The sequence below is a fragment of the Mustelus asterias genome, chromosome 10 (assembly GCF_964213995.1).
Source record: "Mustelus asterias chromosome 10, sMusAst1.hap1.1, whole genome shotgun sequence".
In the NCBI taxonomy this organism is placed as follows: Eukaryota; Metazoa; Chordata; class Chondrichthyes; order Carcharhiniformes; family Triakidae; genus Mustelus; species Mustelus asterias.
In genome coordinates, this window is record NC_135810.1 from 43,544,115 (window position 1) to 43,560,699 (window position 16,585).

General features: G+C 38.7%; 1 protein-coding gene and 1 pseudogene across 1 annotated transcript in view; one reads left to right on the forward strand and one right to left on the reverse strand.

Moving 5' to 3' along the window:
- Positions 1–436: 436 nt before the first annotated feature.
- The window catches only part of efnb2a (ephrin-B2a), a 63,099-nt gene continuing 46,950 nt past the window's right edge, over positions 437–16,585 (reverse strand). Inside the window, exons 3-5 of the mRNA XM_078221676.1 lie at positions 10,830–10,922; positions 9,394–9,492; positions 437–3,801 (exon numbers count right to left, since the gene is read on the reverse strand). Of these exons, the coding sequence (XP_078077802.1) occupies positions 3,389–3,801; positions 9,394–9,492; positions 10,830–10,922 (605 nt within the window). The 3' untranslated portion in view covers positions 437–3,388. The remainder of the gene's footprint in view (positions 3,802–9,393; positions 9,493–10,829; positions 10,923–16,585) is intronic.
- Positions 4,046–4,250, forward strand: LOC144500192 (U2 spliceosomal RNA; annotated as a pseudogene).

Sequence of the window (16,585 nt, forward strand, 5' to 3'; positions counted from 1 at the left end):
TCCTTAAGGTCCATCTATTTGACCAAGCTCTTGGTCACCCCTTCCTTTCTTTGATTCAGTGTCCAATTTGTTTTACTGATTAAGTCTCTTTCAAGCATATTTTTCGATCTTAAAAGCATTATATAAATGCAAGTTGTATTCATGAGCCTTGACAGCAAGTATCAACAGGCACTGAGTGAGGAGGGGGTGTTACAGACAAGCCAATCTCCTCCTCACCTGACTTACAAGTACACTTTCGACACATTAGCAATCAGGAAGGGGAACACTGGTTGAATTTTCCCTCTTTGACCCTAGGGCACTGAAAACACAACTTCATAATTCAATCTCCTGCATTTTATTCGAAACGTAACGAGCCATTTTAAAAGACCTTTGTTTTTGCTAGATTTCAGGAAGTAGAAGGAAGGAAGAAAAAAATTGAACCCCAGGCAAATTTCCATAGGAAAAAAAGTCTTTTATTTAAAAACAATTTCAGTTTGTAACAGACTTATGGAATGTGATTTTAATTTTGTTCGCTTTTCCTTGGACTGCGGGGGAGTGAAGGTGAAAATTAAATCTGCTCCAAAAAAAGAAAATGGTTGAAAAAGCAGACGGAAAAGGGAAAAGATGAGGAGAAAGCAACATTCAATATTCATAAAGCAAGCGTAATACTGTGTGTACAAACTGGACAAAGAAACAATTAAATAAATATTCATGGCACAAATATGCAGCGGTCAATTTGGTAACCTTACCAATGTTCTTTTTTCTCCATTTTTAAACAGTGCAAAGGGGAATGACACTGCCTTGGAAACAAGCTATAGCTAAAAATACATTGCAAAAAATTCAGATTTTATACAAAACATCCTCCTTAGAATTTGTTTAAAAAAAATCTTCTATTTACACAAACATTTTACTTTAAGGAAAATTAAGTCATGCTCTGCTGTGAACTTCTGTTGCTAAAAAAGGTGAATAAGGCTATTTTAACTCTTCCCTCCCTCCCTGCCCAAATCGTTATACATTAAAATATTCCACATATTTACAGCTTCACAACTAGCATCAGTTTACTGTGTGGTGCAAATTCTAAAACCAGGTGATAGGGATGAATGTGTCTGCAAGACGGTTACAGTGGCATTCTCTTGGTGGGGAGGGGCGAGTAAGACAAACTATATGGGGTCAGTGTAAAGTGCCCTACTCTACATCGGACACACAACCACTGCACCTTTCATAAACCAGAAATCCCATCAATCTTCACGTTGGATTTTTTTTTTAAATTGGAAATTCACCTGCTGTTTTCAGAATCTGGTTTAAAATGAAAGAAAAAAAGACCAGGCACAGAATACCCATAAAGTATTTCATAAAGAACAAACAAAATCTCCTATAACTGAAGTGTCTCTGCTAATATGTCTCTTGTCCCGAAGGCCTACAAAAAGCACACTTTACATGGAAATAGCGGAAAATCAGATGCACATATAATGTACTTCATTGCCGTGGCAACGATCTAAGTACATGCAAAGTGTTTCACTTTTGTCGCCAATGTAATTTTCAGGCTCAAGGATTAGGCTGGGCAACCATTCTGTGGGTTCCCCTTTGGGATGCCTGAGCCCAGTCTTTTCACACAGCACATCCTTTGAATTTTAAACTACATGACATCACAGTTTGGACAGGGCCACGCAGTAACTAATAACACAGCCTGCAAGTCACTGCAGGAATGAGGATGATTTTGGAAAAGACATTTCCAGTGCCAGGCTACTACTGTTTAATATTAATTGAAGAAAAGTATTTTCTAAAAATTAGGCCTGTGTGTTAACTGAATAGATCAAGGCTGAAAAGCCCTTCAGTTCTTGGAAATATAAAGCAGAAGAGATTTCCCAGCTTATGTTATTTTAGAAGTCTTAAGAAGATTCTATTTTTATTTCTGTTATTTATAGAAACATGATTCCATTCCCAGACGCAAGTGTCCAAACATTTTGTGGCAATGTTATGACCATCCAGATAGTCTAATATTCAAATGATCTTCATCTGCTGACTGTGCATTCTTACTGAGCAGTTCTGACTACAAAAATTGGCCCACATTATTCTGCTCTCCATGTCTGCTATCTGATCACTCAGTTCCTTCTTCTTCTTTCCCTATTTTAGGTATAGTATTTGATTTTTTTTTGTCTCATGAGTAATTCAAGGGTAAGGCCTTAAAGGTCATTGAAGTTGGCAGCAACAGTAAGAGAAGCTGTACCATGTAATATGGAGACTGTTCCACAGTCTATTCATACAAAGCAAACTGTAAGGCAATTTATTTCCTCAGTCTGTCTGTACCACTGTTCTTGAAAAACATCATCCCTGGCCCACAAGTGTCTTCTCACTGATGTGCGCCCTTCCCTTTAATATCTCAATAAAGCACCACGCAGATGGAGGCCTTTCATTTTTCTATCTCTAGTTCAGTTTTGCTCATAATAATTATTTTAGCTCATTTAAAGTGCAGCCCTACAGCACTGTGCTTGTCACCATGTCTACCAGTCTACATATTGGAACTTTTAGTACCAAAATGCTCCCTAAATAATCTATATCTCTACACTTTTTCAGATTCAAAAAGGCAGCAGCATACAACTGCGAATGCAGTTAAACGTCACAGATGAACTCCTTTGTCTCCTGCTCATTACTAATGTGTGCTATGTATGACTGGAAGGATTTCTGCATGTATGTGGACATGATTTATCGTCTTTTGGATGACTGATTACATTTGGCTGCTTTTGCAAATACTACCACTGGTGACTAGGATGTTTGATTCAAGTTAATGTCGTGGTATGTTCGAGAAGTTTCCTGATGTTACAGTGATCGTGTTTGAAGGCAAAGTGGCCTTCAGGTTAACAAGTAATACTGGTAACAGGAAAACAATAAGAGGGAATAAAAATCAAAAGCACCGAACAAAGACAGAGGTGGATTTATGAAATCCGGTTATTATAAAAGATAACAACAGTCCAGGGAAAGTGGAGACTGACTATTTTCTATTGCTGAATATCCAAAGCTTAAAATGTTACTAGTTATAAATACAGTGATAGATAGTTCAAACATCCCTTTGCCTCTTGCTTCCTGGTATGTTTGTAGCATATGGTCCAGAAATTAATGGTAAGAGTAAAAGGTGGAACAGTTTGGTTGAGTCCCTGACTCAACTTTTCTCCGGCTTGCTGCTCCTGTTATTTTATTGTAAGCAGATTCCTACACAGACCATACATACTAACCAACTCTCTCTTCAGCTGAATTTCCTGCAAAGCTTTCATTTTCCCCTTTAATTCTCCTACACATTTAAAGTCAATCCTGGTGCAAAGTAAAGTCACCACTAATTTCAGCAGAAGACCCAGGTATGCAACAGGCCAAGAATTTTCTTCAGGATCCCAAACTAGCCTCAGTTTCTGACAGCTCAGACTTTGTAGTATATATTCGCTGGGCTCTGTGGTGGCATCTCCTGAACTATATACACAGGATGTCCGTAGTCTCCACTGACTTTTTCATAGTGAGGACAGAAGGCGCTGTCTGCAGTCCTTAATGGAATAATAATGTCACTGGGTTCAGAGCCATTGTTGTTGCCTCCCCGTTTGGGGGTGGCCAGTGTGCTAAGGGACAGAGTGGTGGTGTGCTGCGGGGAATGCTTTCTGTGCCGCCTCTTGTACTTTAACAGCAGGACCACCAACATGATGATGATGATGATGAAGATCACACAGCCCGATCCAATGCCTGCAAATAAAGCCACGTCGGGGCTGAGGAATCTGCCCTGGTCCGGGTCCCTGGGTGCAGTTGAAGGTTTATTATCACCACTCAAAGAGTGCGTCCCACCTGAAAGCAAAGAAGAACTGTTTGAATAATTTGGCTCTCAACAAAAGTTTTTTAAAATCATCTCTCAGAATTATAATTTCACTCCTAGGATTAAATGTTGTTAAATAAAACTTTGACTGTTGAAAAATAATTGAAGCTGCAGTCTCTGTGTTTCCAAATATTTCAGGGCATCCATTTTGTTATTATTTAAAGCAACAAACCAGCAATCTGTGTGGTGAGGCAGGTTTGGTGATTCTGCTGTTAAATCGCTTCTCGGCCTTTTGGCTAAGATCAAGTGTAGTATGGAGAGGATGCTGCACTTGGTTGAGGTCATTAGGTTACATTGAAGCTTCATATGTTTCATATGAAGCAATTTTTAAAAGCGGCATCTCGGCCTTTTGGCTAAGATGCAAATGAGCCCAAGTCTTGGAGGTGGAACCTCCCCCTTCTCCAATCAGCTTGGCTCATGTAGATCGGGCCCAGGACAGGGTGGTTTGGTCGCTTGCCCTGTCTGGTCAGCCTGGATCTGAAATGTCTCAACTTGTTGAGACTCTGAATTGGATTTGATTGAATTGGAAAAGTATTTAAAAAACTAGTTGTTGAAGGAGGAAGAGCTTGCAAAGATCACTGGCGGGATTTGCTGACCATTGCTGTTGGCGGGATCTTCAGGTCTAGCTGATAGTGACCCCCTCCCCCCCTTCCGCCGCCGCCGCGGGTTGCCTGGTGGCAGAAGGTACGAACAATGGGAAACCCTGTTGACACCGGCAGGACTGGGAAATCCCATCCAATATATAATCATTAAATAACTGCTAAATTAATGCACAAAGTATTTCTTTTAACAATTGATTTAGCAGACCATCAAAACAAAGACTTTGGTCTTCAAAAACAATAGACTTAAGCAAATTAGCTTATCTATTGGTTATCCAAATAGAAAGACGAGTGGTCAGAAATGAATATTTAAAATAACATACACCATGTTATCCCTGGACCCTTTCTTTTATTAATAAATCTTCATCAGTCAGTAGCAAAAAAATGGAGCTGACAGCTTCACTTAAAACAGATGCAGGCTTGCCTGAGGCAGTATGGTAAGAGTAAGAAAATGTAAATCCTTAAGACAATTGTCCCTAGTCATACTGCCTGACTAGCTGCAGCCCCTTTGCTGCTGGTGCTGAACGTATTAGTCATTCCACATGCTGATAAACAAGCCAGACTATTCATTCAGGAACGAGACTGTGTTTTCAAGCTTTTTTTTTAAAACTCAGAAGCCTTGCTGTATTTATCTAGCTTGCAATTTCAAATCCGACTGACCATAAAATTAATTTACATGGCCATTCTTCCTTTGTGAATCAAAACTTTATAGCCAGTATTGAGGTTCCATCTTTGTAAATCCACTTCTCTGGTAATCTCTTTCCTCTGCCAGGCTGGATCTGCTCCTGCTCTACTTCCGTGAGAATTTATTTACAATGAAATATCTCCATTTGCCCTTCCTTTAAATGTCCTGGTGTCATCAAATGGGTTGCGCTGGTAACCAGGCGACTTTCTTCCAGAAGTTTACATCTGTTGCACTTCACCATTGGCTTCACTGAAATTGGGGAATGTTCTGTTTCAGTGAGCTGCAAGTTCTACAGTTTTTGTTTACTGCAAAGACTAGTTGAAGAGCCTAGCTGAGAAGGACAAGAGAAAAAACAAAGGCAATCTTCTGGCTTTGAGAAGATTTTAAGACTAATGAAAGATTGATGGAAAATAGGAATCCCACAGGAAATGGCTGTATTTTCTTGAATATGGAAAACTGAGGAGTGATCTAACCAAGTTGTTTTAAATTATAAAAGGAATCAACAGGACTGATAAATGATAGAGGAGTCCAGAATAAGGGGGCAAAGTCTTAAGGTTAGAGTTGGGCCATTCAGGAGTGAAATCAGGGAGCACGTCCTCACAAAAAGCACAGTGGAAATCTGCAATTCTATTCGCCAAAAGACTGGCTGCTGGGTTAATTGCAGTCTTCAGTTCTGGGAAGTACGGAACAGTAATGACCACTATAGTATTAGTAAAATAGACTTGGAAAGACAGAGAAGGGAGAGAAATGTTTCTGGTAACTAGTGGTGCAAAATGGCAATATTTCAATTAGTAGACAGACTGCTAGATGTACTACCTAATGAACCTATTCGAACCTTCTGATGAAAGGTCTCCTGATGGAAAGATCATTGACCTGAAACATTAGTCTTGATTCTCTCTTCACAGATGTTGCCAGACCTGCTAAGTATTTCCAGTATTTTCTGCTTTTATTTCAGGTTTCCAGTATTTTATTTATAAAGAATATCCAATTAGATTTATTGGTTAATAATTGGTGACTTGGTATCATGAGGCTTCTCACATGGCGGCAGCACGGTTACCGATGTAACAGCAAAAGCTGCTACCAGTAGACAATCGCTTTGCTGGAATGATGCAATTTCCCCAGAAACTGATCTAATTTTGAGCTACAGGGCAGAAGTGAACTTATGTTGCCAAGGTAGAGTTGTAGTCTGAGACGCATCCTCAAGTATTTGGCTACTTTCGATCTACAATAAAAATAAAACTATATAGATACTAAATTCATCAATAATCTGCCTGGAGTCTGATCATTCACAGAAACGAAGGGTACTATCTTATCTAAAAAGTTGATTGATTTACTGACACACTGAAGTAAAGCAAGCTCACAGGTCTGAAACATGGATTTAAATCCTTGAAATAATAAACAGATCCCTGTGGGGAGTCACAGCTTTGAGAAATTGTAATATACACCCATGGTCATGCCTTCTTCTGCTGAAAAAAACTAACAACCAGAGACAGCAACATGAACCCTTCTGAAAGAAATTCTACTTAGCAGGTCTGTAACAGGCTCCTGAAGCGGAGGCAAAGCAAGGCATGCTAATAGAAATGATGGAATCAATCATGTTTACATTAAACTGATTCTTGTAAGCTGCAGCTGAGTGCTAGCCTGACACACTAAGGAAGAAGAACAGGAAGAAATTAAAGGCGTTCCTCTCTTGAAAGCACAGTACATAGAAGCTCTCATTATCTGTCAAACATCTGGAATTATTCAAAACATAAACTCTCCAGGATGCAAATTAGGGTATTACATTCTTTAATTTTAATGTAGCTATATTGCAAACATTGTTGCTCACTTTGCTGCAACATTGAAAGACAGAAAATCTAAAAGGATTAGGAGTAAAGGAGTTTGTCAAGAATAGGCAATCAGAATGAAATAACAGATACAATTGACCCAAGTGCAAAAAACAGCACTAATTATGACAGAGATCTAGGTGCTGTGAAGCATCGGCCTACTATAGTTTACAATACACTGCAGCTATCTTGTGGAAGGAGTGACGTGGTGCACTCCTGTCACTTTTCATGGTCCTAGTTTATGATTGTTGAAGAAACAATATTGAAAAACATTAGATTTACTGCTGTTTATACTGCTTATTGCACAATGGTACAGACAGTTAATTTTATCCTTTAGAGCTGAATGTTTTGTGCAGTGCTACCTCACTTTAGTGAAGTTGTGTTTTAAAAGCACCTGGTGATTTTTAGTAAGAAGCCTTTTGGATTGACCACAAACAGCCATTTAAAATAACTAAATACCTGGGTCATTGTCCTAGGCAGTTGATTATGTAGCACACTTGCTGAGAAACACAGGTTAATAAATGACAACCAACACAGATTTGTTAAAGGCAAAGTCTGTCTGCCAGACTTGATTGAAATAATTTCAATGAAATAAAGGAGGGTTGATGAAAACAGACATATGTATATATACTTTCAAAATTATTTGTTAAAGTGCTGCATAATAGAATTGTTAGCAAAACTAAAACCTGTGGATGCTGGTAGCATGGAAACAAAATTGGCTAAGTGACAGAAAGCAGAAAGTGATCATGAATGGTTTTTCTTCAAACTGGAGGGAAATGAGTACGGATCAATACCTTCTTTTTGATATATAATAATGACTTAGACAATCATAGAAGGTATGATCATAGAAGGATAGATGGAGGTATATTTTCAAACGCTGTAGCTAACTATGAGTAGGATTGTAGCCAACTTCAGGTGAACATAGGTAGGCTGGTGAAATGAGCAGACACATGAAATTTAATGCAGAGAAGTGGGGACATTTTGTAAGAAAGAATGAGGAGAAGCAATGTAAAATAGATGTTACAATTTTGGTGGAGTGCAGGAACAGAAAGATATGGGTGTTCACATACACAAATTTTGGCAGGTGGGAGGACAGTTGAGAAATCTGTTAAGAAAACATGCTGACTGTTTGGCTTTATAAATAGCAGCATTGAGTGCAAAAGTAAGGAAGTTATGCTAAACCTTCATAAATCACCAGTTAAGCCTCAGCTGGAGTATTGCATCAAATTCTGGGCAGCACACTTTAAGAAGGAGGTTAAGACCTTGGAAAGGGTACAGAGGAGATTTGCCAGAATGATAGCATGAGGGATTTCAGTTATCTGGAAAGACTGGAGAAGCTGCCATTATTCTTCTTAAGAGCCCAGAAGGTTAAGGGGAAATTTAAAAGGGATGCTCAAAATGATGAGGAAATTTGATACAGCAGATAAGGAGAAGCTGTTTCCACTCATAGGAGGCTGGGTAACCCAGATGTAAGATCTTCAGAATCAAGAGATGAGGTTTTTTTTTGTCTGCAGCAAGCTATGATCTGAAATGCACTCCCCGACAGAATGATGGAAGTAGATTGAATAGTAACTTTCAAAAGGAATGTTTATGTATACTTGAAATAGAAACATTTGCAAGCCTATGGGGAAACAGCAGAGGAGTGTGGCTGTAACTAATGATGGACTGATTAGCCTGAACCAGAGTGCAAATGTCCCATTTGAGCAGCACTTCACATACATACAAAATTGAGCCAAACTAAGTAGTGAACAGTTGTGGCTCGTAGGGTCCAGAAGAGGTTCACGAGAAGGATCCGAGGAATGAAAGACTTGTCGTATGAGAAGTGTTTGAGGACTCTAGGTCTGCACTCAATGGAGTTTAGAAGGATGAGAGGGGGAACTCATTGAAACTTACTGAATACTGAAAGGCCTGGATAGAGTGGACATGGAGAAGATGTCTCCATTAGTAGGAGAGACTAGAATCCGAGGGCACAGCAGCAGAGTAAAGGGACAGCCCTTTAGAACTGAGATGAGGAGGAATTTCTTCAGTCAGAGGGTGATGAATCTGTGGAATTCATTGCAACAGAAGGCTGAGGAGGCTGGTTCATTGAGTGTATTTAAGACAGAGATAGATAGGTTCTTGATTGGTAAGGGGATCAAAGGTTACGGGGAAAAGGTGGGAGAATGGGGTTGAGAAACATATCAGCCATGATCGAATAGCGGAGCATACTCAATGGGCCAAATGGCCTAATTCTGCTCCTATATCTTATGGTATAAAGATGCATTTAAGTCTCAAACAGGAGTCATGCTCCTCATAATCGCCACAAAGGACTCCTTCCATTTGTTCACTTTTGCCAATGACCCTCATGATTCACTTGTACATGACATGGGCTTTTCAGGCAGATGGAAGAAGTTCCACAACTCCAGCTCACAGGTGAGGTATCTTCCTTATAATCAGCTTCTACTAGATGGTTACCTTCACTCTCGGTCTTTTGGGTGGGCTTGGTTGTGATGCCATCCCGTCCTTTTTCAGGAGCGCTGGTTGGTTTTTCGTTTCCTCCCACAGAATTTGCATCTAAAAAGTTTTTAAAAAGGTTGTTTCAGTTACAAACCGTAACGTTGAGATACCTTCCTCAGTCAGACAAAGGGAACATCCCTCAACACTGATGTTTTACTTCTCAAGCAACCCACATTAAGGTATTGCAGACTCCAGGTGCCACGATTGGAGTGAAATCTGTTTGCTTTTAGCTTTATTGGCTTAACACTTTGGAAGTCACTTTGATGAACAGTAATGTTCTTTAAAAAAATCTTTATTTACAGCTTAGGACTTAAATCAAATGAACCAGCAGAATTTCTAGTGATAACAAAATGAGAGTGTATTTTCTGTCCTGGCAAAATGAGGTGATAAGCAATTCATTGCAACGCATAGGTATTTTACTTGATAACGAAGTGATTTAAAACTTTCACTTTTGCAGCAGCACTGTTCTGCTTGGTTTACCTTTTTAAGATGCTCTTGTATGCACAACCCTTGAGGGAGAAACAATGGTCACCGTTTAAATTGACCCTTTCTTAGGTCTGAACTAAGCCTGATAGCACTGCAGATACTAGGCCGTTTTAAATGCTGACCACTCAAATATCTGGAACAGCCATAGAGAAGCCAACCAATATCAAGCAAAGACTTTGTCGGTGATAATTCAATTGAATAGTGGGTGCTGACTGAATGCTAAATGGACACTACACTAACATAGAAAGTGTATGATACGAGCTGTAAGGGAGATTTATAATGTCAACACATACTGTATTTAGAAACTGAAAGGGTGTTAAATGAAACAGAATTAATTTCCATTTACCATCAACTAGTGATATTATAAAGGGAGAAGTAATCTTATTTAGTTAGTTATGTTCAAAATATTTAACCAAATAAGTCTCCGGTCTCTAGCAATATCTGCTTCATGTTAAAGATAAATGCAAGTCTGTTATTGTATAATTTCTATTCTTCTAATTTGAAAACTTGAATTGATTTCTCAAATCTTCAGGTAACAGAAAAATGTAAAGTGTTTTTTCCAGAAATTAAAAACACAATAGCCTCAAGTTGATGTCTTGGTTTCACTGGCCTAAAGAAAGGGCCAGAGACATTATTTTAATTCATTTTACAGTGCAAATATTGATTCAAATTTAGAACAAGCTTTTAGATCACTCCTAATCCTTTTATAACAGAGATTCAGAAACTCCAGAATCATTACTGGACAATGATTAAGCATTGGGTACTCTTCACTTCTGATGCCAGCTGATTTTCACAATAATGAAGAGACTGCATTGTGCCTCTTGTCATAATGGTTATGAACAGTTTGTAGCTAAGTGGAGAAAAGAGATGATTGTTCTTGTCTTTGGGAAAGATGAGATAGCGCTTACCTTGTCCAACCTTCATTATAAGCTTCATGGCTTTTGTCTGGCAGACACCGCCTTCTCGATTTTCCAGCCCTTCCAAAGTACCATTTGATGTTGCTGAAAAAAAATGCAAAAAAAAAGTATAATAGTCAAAATTCAATCCAATATCATCTGCAGAAAACCTGTATTTTCTGAACAAAGTCACTATTACAGTTTACATATTACATCCACCAACCTGAACATTAGAACATTTTATTCAATACTTCCACTTCCTACCCCTCCCCCATTCACTTAAGGCAACACGGTAATCCATCAGCTATCGAAACCTAATCTTCTGAAAGACGGTTAAGAATAGGCCTGTAATGTGGCACCACATCAACAGATTTGGAGAATTGTGGAGACATATAGCTTTTAGATGGAAAAATCAATAACATGAAGCAATTTTGTGTGTAAATCTGGCCTGTCAATGTTGGAAGCGGTTTTTATGACCTATTAGACTAAAACACCAAGGACATCACTGTTAAAACTGCACCCAAACATAGAAGAGCAAGCACAGGGCTCTGGAATTGCTAATAAAGATGTTATCTGCCACTCCACCTGGTCATTTGATTACAGGTGTACACCTACAATAGCTAGGCAGGTGAAACCAAGCTATGAAACTAATTCCAAAGACTATTAGTTATTTGAAAAGCATTCAGATACCAAAGTAAATCTTTATTGAAATGTGATCCTTTCAGTTTGTTGATCAAAAATACTAATAAATCAATCTATTTGGGGGCCTAGGAAAAAGTGTTGGTTTTTAAACAGTTAACTAGCTACATACTTCTGAGAACAGAAACAAGAAAGGGTGGAACAAATACTACAAAGCTTGAATAACAAACATAAAACAATACAAATTGTATTATCCTGAAGTAAGTTTCCCACATTAGCTTTTTTATAAAATAGCACAAGAATTTGATATTCATTTTGTGTTCTACATATCCATTTTTTCAAGCAAGATACTTAAACAGGAAGAGATAATTTGCACTTTTTCACAATCTCAGATTGTCCCAGAGCATTTTGCAACCACAAAAGTAGTTTTGAAATGAAAGTCACTGTTGTAATGTGGTAGCCAATTTGTGCACAGCAAGCTCCCACAAACAGCAATAAAGTAAATAACCAAATCATTTGTTTTAGTGAAATTGGTTCAGATATAAATGTTTGCCAAGACACTGAGGAAAACACTCCTGCTCTTCTTCAGGTAGTGCTGCAGGGTCTTTTCTGTTTACTTATAGGGCAGACGAAATCACAGTTTGACATTTTTTTAATGGCAATGACTGCTGAAAATACCATTGAGCCTAGAGTGGCGGGAAAAACACCTGACAATGTGAGGTTGCTGAATTAGTGCATGCTGTTGAAATTACAAGCTTTCTGAACACTTTGGGTTAATAAATGTACCTACTTAAATTAATTAATTTCCCTTCCAATACAATAACTTCAAAGCACTGTGTCAGAAGGGCTCACTGTTCAAACAAAAAAATACAATTAAAAAATGAAGTAGATTTCTTTTTATTTGGATTATGAGGGAAGATTTAATTACTCTTTGAGTGCACTTGCATGGATACACCCAAATAACGCCTTCAAGGACTTTATTAAAACTCAGTTCATTCTAAAAATACATTAATAGGAGGAGTCAGCAACATGGCCCTTCTAGCCTGTTCCGTCATTCAATAAGGTCACGGCTAATCTATCTCAAATTCACTGTCCTATACCATTCCTGTGTCCATTAATTCCAGTAGTATCCAAAAATGTATCTCTGACTTGAATATTCATAGCTCTCTGGGCTAAAGAATTCAAAAAAATCAACAATCATTTGAATGAAGAAAATTCTCTTCATCTCAGTCCTAAATTGTCAACCCTTTAGTTTGAGACCGTAACCCCATGTTTTAAATTCCCCAGCCAGGGGAAACATGTTCTCAACATTTAACCTATCAAGCCCCATAAGAATTTTACCTGTTTCAATGCAAACATCTCTCATTTTTCTAAACACCAGTGAATATAAGCAATATAAAGAATACAAACTATGACCTAGAAATTCCCTTTGAATACTAGCAGGTTCAGCACACTTCCATGACATTGCATTATTTTAATGGTGTTAGCCCATTTACAAAGTAGACAAACAAATGTCATAAATTAGTTAAGAGTTCACCTGTGAACATTGTTGGCAATTGTCACATTGAACATGCATGTCTAAGCCAACTGAAGCTATGTGATTAGGCTAGATTCATTTTTCTAAGAAAAGAATGATAAGAGGTGTGGAGGCACTAGCACCAATTCCCAAATGTAGATTCCAAGCAATGCAGACCAAGGAGCAACTATAGGTTAAAAGCAGGTTATATAGGTTAAATTAAAGTAAGTTTAACACTGAGGTAATGAGGTTGGTATGGCAGGGTGAATGGGGTGAATTCCTAACTGAGGCCAGTTGTGATAGGTTAGCTAATGAATTGAGCCACGAAAGGGCACCTATATGCATGTGACCAGGCTCAATTAAGAATTAATGAAGAAAACGTATCATTTTCCCATAAACTGGGACAAATGGGAGCCTTCTTGGCAGTATAGAAGAATGCAAAGGGCAACAGTTACGACAGATCACCTTGAAGCTTGATACAGACCTAATTAGCAATAGCATATAAAAATGAAAGAACACAATTAAAAGCAGTTGCAGTGCTTAATTATTTTATATTGGGCTTTGACGTACCCTTCACATATCTACTTATTATTCTGCATATACTGATCACCAAATTATTTTGGAATACTTGCATGCAAACACTTAACAGGTCTGACTAAAATTACTTTCCATGCAGGCATTCGCCAGGTTAAATTGTTACCATCGCCACCAAATTTTAGGCAAATGCATTTAAATGCTTGTAGGTTATTGATACAAGTTAATTTTGGGGCTATAGTTTTGCTTCTCTCCCCGCCATCATTCAGCCTACCCCATACCCCCTCCTTAATCCAACCTGTCCCACCTCCCTTCATCCTAGTTGGCGTCACAGATACAACCTAAAGCCTGTCATCTTAATCAGTTACCATGTGTTGGCTGTGAAATGGGATCGGGCAGAGAAACACAACTGTGCTTTGCTCAGGCTGCCAGTATGCAAAGTAACCACCTTGGCAAGATTGCTTGATTGCACTCTATTTAAAATGTATGAAAGAATTATTGGTAGAAAGTGCAGCATAATTTGGCATGTTTTTGAGGTCAAGTAACAAAGAAATGAACAATTCTACATTCAACAATCTCAAAGGATCCGTGAAGTTTGCTTCAGATGATGTCTAGTTTCTCAATGCATTTTCCCCATGAAATTTCTATGTTGGGAGTGGGGGGGGGGGAGATGGAATCCGTTATGAATTCAAAACTCATGTTGGATAAAGAATAAAGAGACTGTTGGCTGAAGTTAGTCTGACAGTCCTAGCTGGAGCCACATCACAACCCAATCCACATAATTAATCTGACAATTAGCCAAGGATGCTTGAGGAAATTATTTGAAACATTCATAGGGGCTGTCAAGCTATCACCTCACACCTCCAGCTGCACGAGGTCAAGCTAAAAGCAAAGCTTCCCACTGCAAACCTGCACTTTATGCTTACCAAAAGAGACAAATCAGCTGGTGATGCTCAGGATGCCAGAGCTTCATGTCATTAGTACCTGTTGAAAGCTATGTGTGTAAGTCAAACACAAGAGCAACTGCAAAGTATTCTCGATAGACTGCAGCTGTAGGAGGCCTATCGCTAAGCACACACCGACTGCATCACCCCCCACCTCTGCCTTTTTTGAAGTTTTGTTTCTCAACTTGAGAACACCTTTCAACTGTGTAACACACCTCCCAGGTCAACTGTGTAACACACCATGTTGTTTGAAAAAGAGCTTTGAAAACAAATACTGTAAATTAACCCTCTGTGGTTTTGGCTTCTAAGTGCCAGCGAGTTCATATTGCGTCCTATTCTACAGAGTAAAATGTGACACTGGAGTGGCTTGAAAAAAAATCATTAGCTTCTCAAGGTGAATCCATATTTCACAGCCAAGGGAGCAGCACTGCACCTTCTTGCAGTCAAAATAAACTGAAACTAGCATTTGATCGTATGTCCTGGAACTGCTTAATTCCATGAGTGCTTTGTGTAGGATTATGGGAAACTTGAGCTCCATCCATCAGCTGTAAATGACAGCTGAATGCCACCTTGCAGTAATAATAAAATCTCAAAATAATGTCTCATTGTTTCTGCAATACAGAGTTCGGAAAAAAAGCTGGATGGGAGATTTTCAGGTTGAGAGCTTTGCCTGCTCATCCAGCTAAATCTCAACAGCTTCGTATAAGGAAAATGGTGCTGAGGAGCTAGAAATGCTATATTTGCAGTGCAGGTTACTGCCTACTCCATGTTTTTAATCAATATATCAAAATCTGACTGTTATTTTAGTCAAAACAAATATTGAATGACAATAACTTGCAACAGTGAGTGAAGCTAATCTGACAGTCAATAGATCAGGCATACAACAGCATCCTTCCTGTCTGAGTCATGACTGCATTAAACCAGCACAAACCATCAGACTAATGCATGGCTTTCAAAGGTTGCCGAAGTAACCTAAACTGAAAGCAGCTATACCTTATTTTTGCTAGTGCGTGCTATGTTTTCACTTTATATCTCCCTATGATGGTGGTGCTCGTACACACAAGGATCTAATAACAACCTTGAAGGAAAGGAATGGAGATTTATATTCAGACCGGGGAGGATGGGGTTGGGGGTAGAATGATTTGCATCACAATTCCAAGGAGAACAATGTCACTATTGGCTTCATAATGTTTATCTAGCTGTGGCACCTGTCAAAAATAGCAAGGACTATAGCCACTGTTACAAGGCTCTCATCAAAATTGTGCACAAGTTTAAAATAGGCTGATGACATGAATTAATGAGTAGAAGCTGAATGCACTTACACAAGCATTGCTTCTGGATTTGATATTTTCCCAAAGCTCAACGGAAGGGAAGTTATATTACATTTTAATATGTCTTCATTTGATCATTATTACGCTGCTTCTCCAGGGACTGACTGTATTTCATATAGAGCATGGGTCTCAGCCATCACTGGTCTATCAGGTCAGTAACATTGCTTTGCTTTAATCACATGATGAATTAAGCTGTTGGATTTGTGCCGATACTGTCGTATCCACTGCCAGTGATCAGAGCTCGAAGAGGAATAACAGATTCAGCCCTGCTTCTTCCTCCAGTATCTCATCAATAGAAGGCAAAGCCACTAATGCGTTGACTTTTACATCTTGACTCAGATCAGCCACGATATTCTACCTGCTGCTGATAGTTCATGCAAAATGCAGCCTTAAACCTTGCCCCCATTTCCTCACAATTTAACAGTTCAATCCGAGGTGCATTTGCCTTTGTGAATTCAGCATTGGCCCTGCCAATTATAAGAGGCCAGAACTCAGATTTTAGTGGTGTTTTGGAGAGAACACTGGCTGAAATGCAGCAAAGAGGTTCTCACTCTCCCCTAAAATAATCACAGGAGAACGGATACTTTCTTTCAAAAGTAATGAGTAGCTCGAGCCAGTTCACACTATTCACAGCAGGCAAATTAAAAGCAGGGGAGAGGAAGAGAAAATTCAATGGAAATAGTTTGCATTACAAAAGGCTTATTTTTTTAACAAAATTAAATTTGAAAATCTCCAGCTGTAGAGTCAGCGAATGGCTCCTTTTTATCTATTTTTAACTCATTTTCTCAAATGAATTCTCTGATG